At 41.7% G+C, this 9,437-nt stretch overlaps 1 protein-coding gene across 8 annotated transcripts in view; it reads right to left on the bottom strand.

Moving 5' to 3' along the window:
- ZFYVE26 (zinc finger FYVE-type containing 26) overlaps positions 1-9,136 on the bottom strand; it is a 40,904-nt gene extending 31,768 nt beyond the window's left edge. For 7 of the 8 annotated variants that reach the window (XR_014946630.1, XR_014946632.1, XR_014946631.1 and 4 more), the window contains exons 1-10: positions 8,961-9,136; positions 8,590-8,801; positions 7,245-7,323; positions 6,290-6,379; positions 5,161-5,710; positions 4,616-4,746; positions 3,679-3,843; positions 2,994-3,082; positions 2,536-2,696; positions 209-391 (exon numbers count right to left, since the gene is read on the bottom strand). Coding sequence is in view for 4 of the 8 variants with exons in the window: in XM_015864767.3 (XP_015720253.2) it covers positions 209-391; positions 2,536-2,696; positions 2,994-3,082; positions 3,679-3,843; positions 4,616-4,746; positions 5,161-5,710; positions 6,290-6,379; positions 7,245-7,323; positions 8,590-8,780 (1,639 nt within the window). In the remaining 4 variants the exon portion in view is untranslated. The remainder of the gene's footprint in view (positions 1-208; positions 392-2,535; positions 2,697-2,993; positions 3,083-3,678; positions 3,844-4,615; positions 4,747-5,160; positions 5,711-6,289; positions 6,380-7,244; positions 7,324-8,589; positions 8,802-8,960) is intronic. The other variant, XM_015864766.3, reaches the window with a different exon arrangement.
- Positions 9,137-9,437: the final 301 nt, after the last annotated feature.

The raw sequence follows: 9,437 nt of genomic DNA on the forward strand, positions 1-9,437 counted from the left end.
CAGACAGTGTAAAGATAGACCCATATATCCAATATATCCATATCCATCATTACTAAAGGTAACAAGAGCTCTCAGAAATGCCAACATACTTGTTTGTAAAACATCCATAGCCCACTGAATACACAACGTATGTACACTTACATGATAATTCAGAGCTCAGCAAATGCAAAAGTATAAGCTACTGAAACTGAGAAAGCAAGTCAGTCACCTGCTGATTCTCCAGAAGCTGTGTCCTCAGGGATATCACAAAGAAGGCTGCGTATGCAATCTCTGCACCTGGAATGCTTATGGGAATTCACACAGAGAGCGTAGATAGCATACTTCATGGCACAAAATGCTCTAAAGAGCACCAGACTGCGTTGCTGGCTGAGAGCATTAGGGAGTGGTGCTGCTGTGGGGGAAAACAAGGTTGGTGAGAGGGTAGCAGGTTTTTAAAAGAAAAAAATAAATAGAATTAAAAAAAAGTGAATCATCTTCTGCAGTCCCCTTATATACTTTCTTGATCTTTCTCCTCCAGTGTCACTTCCTTCCCAACTTTGCTCTACCTCACTGTTACTTCTGCAAGTCTGTGCTACAGGATATGGCTACAGCAAGAAAGATCACAACCTCCTCATGAGAAGTCTCACTAGAGAAAAGTGGTTAAGCTGAACTTTTGCATTTACAGCACACTGTTCCAATACTTTACAGGTTTATAAGTAGAGAGACAACAACTGTAGAAGACAGTGTAGACCGGCTATGACTTGTGAGATTAGAGAACTACCACTTCTACATACGTGTACTAATAAATGAAGTCCATCTTTTGATTCTATCCACAATAGCTGGTCATGTCTTCAACCTATAACTACAAGTGCCTGACCGTCCTACCCTAGAAACATTAATATCTTACTGGCAAATACTTTCACACACAGGGATTTTTTTTGTTACTGAAGCTGATAACACAGAAATTAGTAATGCACTGATCTGAAGGGTACCTTCCAAGTGTCAATCGCTATTGCTACTTCAGTTTCACTACTGCAGCTGACAGATGTGCCAGAAAAAGGAGGAAGAAGGGAAGAGAGAAGCATGAGGAGAGAAAAATGCCTGTTAACACTCTAAAATCAGAAATTAAAACTTCGTTACTCCAATCCTCCCTTAAAAGTTCAAAACATATTTTAAAGGAGTTTCAATTAAACTGTGTTTATGCAATTATGTAAATTATACTGTAACTTTGGAATAGTGAAATTTTGCCTACATTAACTAGTTCCGCAAATTAAGGGGATCTGAAACAAGAAAAACTACAGCTAGAGTTCATTTGCTACTGTCATGCAGCTACCAGATCTGACAGGATTTCCCCTTCTTGTCTTTGAAGGATAAATAATAGAAGTCAAGCAGAAAATAATTGAAGCATTACATGTGATTAACAACCTATCATTGACACTGACCAAAACAACTATTTACAAAAAGGAAGAACTCTAGAAGTCTATATAGGGGTTTCAATCATAAAGGTTTAATTTTCTTGGGGTTTTTTGTTTGTTTGTTTAAGACTTATTCAGGATAACTGTCACGGTAATGTTAACAAGGTCAGTAAATACAGGATTGGAAAGTGACATCTTAATAATATGATGCTGGATAGCAATCATCAAAGCTCCATCACTGAGAGCTCTCCACGTAACTGGAGTTGAAACTGAACATTTATGAATTTCCCCCACAGAAGGAATAAGGCACAAAACGCTGCAACTTCTTTGTTTCTGGTATACTTGCAAAGACTGAGCTTCTGTACCATTATTAAGAGGCCCTGTAAGAAAATGGTATTAAACTATCAGTGGCCAAAACTGGACATAACTGCATACAGGCAAATGTGTAAGGACAGCCACTTCTAAGTGAACTGACATGACCAGCAGTATCAGATAATTCTAGGCACCAAACTGGGACATGGGAAAACGAGAGAAAAGAGGAAAGAGGTACATAAAGACAGCCTGAAGGTAAATACGTAAATCTTAAGATCTAAGTAAATTTGTTCAGATGTAATTGAAAATGGAAGAAAAAAAAAAAAAAAGAAAGAAAAAAAGAGAACAATATTCCATATATCTGACAAGTGAAGACATTGCAGCATGACACACTGCCAACTTCATTTGGTTTTGTCCTTTGGTTTTAGATTGAAGTGCAGAGATTGCCAAAATTGAAAACACATTGTTCAAGCCATGCTTGTTATAGAACATGTAAGCAACAGTGAATAAAAAATTGTTTTTAGAATTAAGTCAGTTTTAAGTAATAAAAGAAGACTGTGATTTTTCTGAAACAAGTAGAAAGTGCACGTACATTTCTGAGCATGTGCAAAACCCTATTACCTTGAAAAGGCTCATCCAAAGGTGTGCTCCTGGGAGATTAAGGAGATCTCACACCTCCTTCCTGGGAGACAGTTTAGCATCATAAAGGACTCTACACTAATTTCCACATGATCAGAACAAGAACAGATTCTTCCTGGCAGAAATACTGAGCAGGACATACTTGGTGGACCAGGGGTTTTCCTGAGTTCTCATTATTCTACTCACTTACCCTGCAACTGCTGGTCTCTAGCAGGAACTTTTTGAAGCAGCTCAATAACATCCTCTTCATTTAGAGCCAGAAGATTAGTGAGATGGTGAAGAGAGTATATCGCAGTGTGGCAATCTAGACTGTGCAAGTGTTGCAAAAGAACCTTTCTTGGAATAGTAATACTGCAAGAGAGAATAAATAAAAGAGGTGACACACAGATTTAGGTCTTTCCTTCAATCATTTTTCAAGATATACTTCCCCTCTAATTTTGAATCATCCAAATTACTGCAGTGAAGAAGGTAAACAAATAACATAAGTAATGCCCACCAAGCATTTTCAAGAACTTGGCTTATGCAGATACTAGGAGATGGGTAGCCAGGATTCACAGAAGAAAGTGCAATTTCTACTTGTATACACAAAAGTGACTAACAGGCAGGCAGCTTTAGCAAGACAGTGTGGAAGAAGTTCTTCTACTTTACCTGTTTTGCTGTATGCACCATTCAAGGACTTCCACTTGAGCCCAGAGCCCATCACAGAAATCTTTTAGCACTGAATCATTGCACAGATCCTAAATGGAAAGACAAACAAAAGAACCCAGTTACAACAAATCCTCTATTCAAACAACAGAAACAAGCTCCTGTCACATACAGGGGTTCATAAGACTTCTACCCAGTGGTAACTTTAAAGTGCAGAAAACTGCCAGTTTTATCACAAAGGCAGCAAAAAAGGGCTATCAAATGTCCCCTGGCTCCTCTCAAAACCAGTCAACAACTGTTACTGCCCGTCTTTCTCTTATATTAACAGCAAAGGACTGAACTGCTTGCGTAAGAGAAACTTTTATAATCACCTGCACAATCACACACCCATCACAGCTGAGGAGTAACAAGAAAAGCATCCAACTCCATTGCCTACACACAACTGTAGCATCTCAATTTCTCTTAAGTTCCCTTCTGAGAAAGATTAAAATACTCACTAGAATCTCTTTATTTACTTTATTTAAAGAAAATCTGCAATTCAGATTCTCATGATTTGAGGTTGTCAATTTCTCTTGCAAACCACAGGAAACTTTAAAACAAACACAGAAACTCAACTAACAACTTAAGCATACAAACTGGATTCACTGGATTCAGTCTGGGACACTGTCCCTTGCTTTCTGTTGACCACCTGAGTTTTGTGAAGAGTCCATAGCAATGTTTTTGCTGATTCCAAGCTTTGACAGTGAGTCCATCCTAGCAATACCAAGAGGCGGCTGAGGGGGTTGAATTCTCTCCTCAATAAGCTGCTCAGGCCAGAGAAGTCTTCTCTTTTCAGCAAAGTTAATGCTGTCACCTAAAAAACAAAAGGAAGGAGCAGTTATCCTTCCAAGACACAAAGACTCATAATACTTAATGGGTTATATAAGTACAAAGCCATTTCAACATTAAGTTCACTAAAACAGAGAAACTCTGCATCTGAAACTTTCCTAAGTTTTATTTCACAAGCCATCAAGTTACATTTCATAAAACTGGAGGAAAGAAAACACCATTTCAAATGCCTCCTTTCTAAGGATCATGTCTCTGTTAAGAGCATTATGTAAGAAACTTGAATGAGCAGATTATCTAGAAATACAACTACATTCAACACGAATAACGTAAATCCACATTTGAACAGTTACCACCTACTTGGATGCTATTCCTTCAATGTAAACATGCTCAAACAAAACTTAGAGTATCTTTTGCTAGAACTTTACACTCACCAAGTTTTACCTTGCCAGCTCCTGAGTTTCACTGTCCCAACTATCAGCATCAGAAAAGCTAACCAACCAGACCCAGGCCACAGAGTAAAACAACAAACAAACATGCAAGTAAGACAGGACTGCTTAAATTCTGAAGATCTACGATTTGGTCTGCATGCAGATTTGCTTTTCCAAAAATCTCACTGAATGCTTTCAGTTCATCATACAGCTAGAAGTAGGGGAGTTATAAGAACAAAGAGGTGACTGATGATAAGCTGTGAATCCTAATAAACGCTACTAGAATAAAAACTCTTCTGTGCAACACCAGATACAAGGTCTGACTTTAGCTGCCACTGGGGTTCTCTCTAAATGTTTTACTGGCCATACCAGAATCTGTTCCAGAAAGTGCTTGCTACTGCTCAAGCAGTAGAAATATGCTGTCTTCCATGAAGAAGCCTCTTTGTGATCTGAGAACAAATTCATCATGGTTCGCTCTGCATCCAGTTGTTCAGATGAACCTAAAAAACATCACAGGATTACTTTCCAGTACAGAACAGTATCTTTAAAAGAAGCACAGTTGCTGTTAATTTCAACTGATGAACCCTCGACATTTTCTTGAATGCTAACCAGTTATATGTTAACAGTTAAGATGCTCAGATATTGATACTGGATCATGAGAAAACCAAGGAAGTGGGGGTGGTAAAGGAAATGTTCAGCTAGAATGGCCATACAGATCGCAGAAATGTAGGAAGAGACCCAGTATTCCTATGTCAGATCCTTGCTTTAAGTCACTTTAGCATCATCTTTCACAGGACTTCGTGGCTTGGAAGTCAAGGCATCTCAGCAAGGGCACTGCCTGATTCCTTGACTGTTTAATGCCTAAATGAGATTGTTAAACAAGAAATCACAAAAAAGAAAGAAGAAAAACAAACCTTTTCCTACTGATTTTGATACCAGAAATTTTTCTCTTGTTTTATCTATGAGAACACTGCTATATAGGTTTAACAGGCCACGGCTCCGCTTCCTCAGCATACAGCCTAGTAGCTTCTCCTCCCTCAGTGGGCTTCCCTCAGCCCAGCATACATCCAAGAGCTCCCTGAACAGATGTTGCAATTCATCAGCTTGGTGTTCCACCTCAAAAGTCACCATACTGAGGACAGAATAAATTATATCTACTAGTTCTCTTTGATCTAGCTCTGAAATCTCAGAACCGCACTGAAGCCTCTGCAGAGATTTCAAGGAGTCACGAAGAAATTCAACGAAGATGTTTTGCAGAGAGCAGTACTGCTGGATTGAAGGGCTGTGCGTCCCCTGTTCCTCCTGGAAGAACTCCAGCAGGACCTGTGCCCTCTGTGGAGCTCGTAACAAAAGCTTTCGGAGAGCAGAAACAACATCCAAACTGAATCTCTGAGAACAGCCATCTCTTCTTTTCGTGTCTGCAGCATGTCTGTTCTGGGTGCACACATACGCTTCAAACAACTCCTGACAGGGAAAGAATAGAAGATTACACCTTCTGGACTCCATTAATAATATGACTTCTTTTTTTTAAAAATATAAATAGGATAAACTTGAAAGCAAGAAGATAAATCAATTCAGAAACATCCAATTAACTAGGTAATCCACTAATTGAGGTCTACATCACCCAGTACTCTCCCTAGAAGAGTGGATATGCTTGAATACATAACAAAATGTAATGAAACCTATAACATACAACTACACTACATGGGTCATATGCTGATAAGTATGTTTACACCACTCATTGTTCACACGAGCAGCTCCTATGGGATGGCAGATGCATACTGCTCTTCTACCTCTTTGCAAAATGTGAATACTGTAAGTCCACAATGCCCATGTTTTTTTAATTTGTTGGATCAGAATATAACTACCAATTATTAAGCCTCTGAAAGAAATTATGAAGTTGATTTATCTCATATTTCTGTGCAACAATGCAGACAAGGGTGCGATCTATTATGACCTTGGAGGTTAGATGGAAATATACACAAAACTGCTACACATTCAGCATAACTAACAAGAAATCGTCAGCCATGCTAAGCAGCTCACCTTTAGGACTTCTTCAGAGACATCTTTCTGCAATTCTTCCAAGAACAATAAAAATTCTGTTTCTCTCTGAAGAATAATAGGTACAGTTTTCTGAAACAACAGTAGAATGGGGAAGATATTAACCAACATAAGCTTTATTTATCTGTACTATCATAACTGAGCCCTAGCTGTTCCATTAACTTTTTAAGGCAGACAAATATCTCTCTGAACATTCTTAACTCTCAGTTGAAGGCCATTCCCCATCTAGAATCTGCTGCTGCTGCACCAGTGGACTCCACTGGAATAGGAGATAAATATCACTTCTCCGGGAATTACAATACCATCAACTTAAGACATCTTTAATTAAAATGGTGAAGAAAGTGCAAAGCTTTTAGCAGTGACAAGAATAAGTGAGATTAGGATGAAAGAAAAGCAACAAAAAACCAAACTCACACACCACTGAACAGACATACATGACCACACTACCCAGCATACAAATTAAAACAAAGACAAATAAGGAAAGAAACAAGTTTCTCTTTCACACACAAAGCAAGTCACATCTGTCATTCTGAAAAGAGTGATACAGGAAGCACATGTTAAACCCCCATGGCATCAAAAGCTCATTAAGAATTGTCTGATGCCTGAGCTATTTCTTCAATTAGGTAAGAAAGGTGCTACACAAGTGCAGAACTTGATAAACCGAAGCCTTTCCGGTTACAGAAATACACAGTGACAAAAACCAATTTCTATTACCAAGGAAACAACCAAAAAAAACCCCAACATTTTATTCTCCTACGTGCAGAAAAGTCACTTTCAAAGATTAACACTTGTTTCTTGAGAATTTTGATAAGAGCAAAACCAATAGACCAGCTACCTTGAAAGCTTGATTCCATGAACATCAGGAAAACCTATTGATACAAACAAGTAACAAGGATGGCATTTCACACTTGGAAGACAACTAGAACTAATTCTGTACCTGATCCCTTGCAAGCCATTTTTCCAGCACAAGAAGCCAAAGCCATGAAGTTCTCCACGGGCTGCAGTTCTGCCCACACCTGTAAAAGCAATAAACATGTATATGTCAGATTACACAATGTCATGCCCTTTTCTTAGATCATGGAAAACAGTTAGAGTTACTTCTATTTTTTTTTATTTCTTCATGCATTATAACAACTAAACTTTTGAAAAGTCTAGCAGGATAAGAATACTGAGAACACAGAACATTAACATTACTTACACATTTGCTCAATTATTTCTGCTGTGCAAACAACTGCTTTTGGATCTGTGAGAAACCAATACTGTTGCCATAGTTCTCTCCTTCAGAACATCGAAATGTATTTCTGGTCTAAAGTTCAGGCTGCAGAACCCACTTTCAGTGCTTCAGCAGATTTCTCTGAAATCTGACTGCTTGCCAAACTGCTATTTCCTGTCCCGTCTAATTCCATCCCCCCAAACGAAGCAAACTCTTACATCACAGCAGCAGAAGCGGAGCTCTCTGTCCAAAACAAAATTAACCTGCTGTACTGATTAAACAAACAAAAAATCTTCTCACTTCCATCAGCTTTTCACAAGCTCCAGTACTGATACAGACACTTCAAAGTTAGTATTCCAAGTCAGCACTTAGTCTTGACTTTTACTTAGTCAAAGGAAATAAGTAAAGAAAACAGAAGGAAAAAAAGACAGCGTAGCAGCCTTTCCCATAACCTTTACCACTGCACAAACCTTGACATGAAGCATGACCACATAGTAACATAGTAGTTGAGCAGGAGCAGCAATAAGCTTTAAACCTCCCACAGATAGCAGCACACCCTCAAGTGCTAAAAAGGCACCGTTCGTTCGAACAAAACCCCTGGACACATCCGAGACATCTCAGCACATAAACCCGCACTACACCCCACATCCCAGCTGCCTCGTGCAGCCATCACGCCATCGGACAATCCTCATTGCAGCCTTTCAATACCTGAAGGGAACTTACTCCCAGGAGGGGAGTAAACTCTTCGAAAGGGCTGATAATAGCAGGACTAGGGGAAATGGTTTTAAGTTAAAAGAGGGAAGATTTAGGTTGGATGTTAGGGGGACGTTCTTCACTAGGAGAGTGGTTAGGCCCTGGAACAGGCTGCCCAGGGAGGTTGTGGATGCCCCGTCCTTGAAGGTGTTCAAGACCAGGTTGGACGGGGCCCTGGGCAACCTGATCTAGTAAATGTGTATGTTTGGTGGCCCTGCCAGGCAGGGGGGTTGGAACTACATGATCCTTGAGGTCCCTTCCAACCCGGGTCATTCTGTGATTCTGTGACACAGCGCACACAACGTCCCCTACTTACCGGACCGCCTGTGGACAGGCCACCAGCGCCTCGAGGATGGCCTCCACCTTCTCGGGGCCGTCTCCCCTCCACCGGCCCAGCTGGGGCACGCAGGCCTGCGCCAGCTCCCAGTGCCCGCTCCGCACGCACTCACAGAAGAACCCGAAGAGCCGCTCCAGAGAGGCCGCTTCTTCCTTGCCGAAGGGAAACATCCTCCCAGCGCGGCCTCGCACCTGGGCAGGGAACACGGAGAGCGATGCCGGGAGGAGAGAGACAGGGAGGCCCCCTATGTCTCTGCCAACGTCAGCCCTCGGGGGCCTCCCACCACGGCTCCCACCGCCCCCCACCTCCTCAGCGCGGACTGCCCAGGGCGATCCCCCCGTTAACGTTACCTGACAGAGCGGGCACTGCGGCGGTACCGGCTCTACCGAAGCACCGCTACCGCCGCCGCCATCTTGGGAGGCGCCTCAGCTGAGCACGCCGCCGGGCGGGCACGGGGAGGCGGGCGCCCATTGGCCGGGCCGGGGCGGAAGGTAAACAAGCCGCCATCTTTCTTCGGGAGCCGGGCGGCGCCTCAGGGCTCCGGGCAGCGCTTAGCACCGCCCTCACCGGCACCACGCCCCGGGCCCTTCCCACACAGCCACAGGTCCGGCTGTGGTTGAGTGTATTTATGAGTACAGAGAGGAGACAATGCATGTGTAAGCATACATGGGTACAAATAACTACGTGTTTTGATGTCCTTATGCAAAGGAGTAAATATATTTGTCCTTACAGGGTGTGAGAAAGGCGTGCACTAAGGGGTCCATTTGTACATGTGTGTGTGGATACAGAACACACCTATTCTCCTTTGAGAGAGGGCTGGAGTGGAA

This window comes from Coturnix japonica, chromosome 5 (genome assembly GCF_054131305.1).
Source record: "Coturnix japonica strain WE chromosome 5, WE-NBRP24, whole genome shotgun sequence".
Lineage (NCBI taxonomy): Eukaryota > Metazoa > Chordata > Aves > Galliformes > Phasianidae > Coturnix > Coturnix japonica.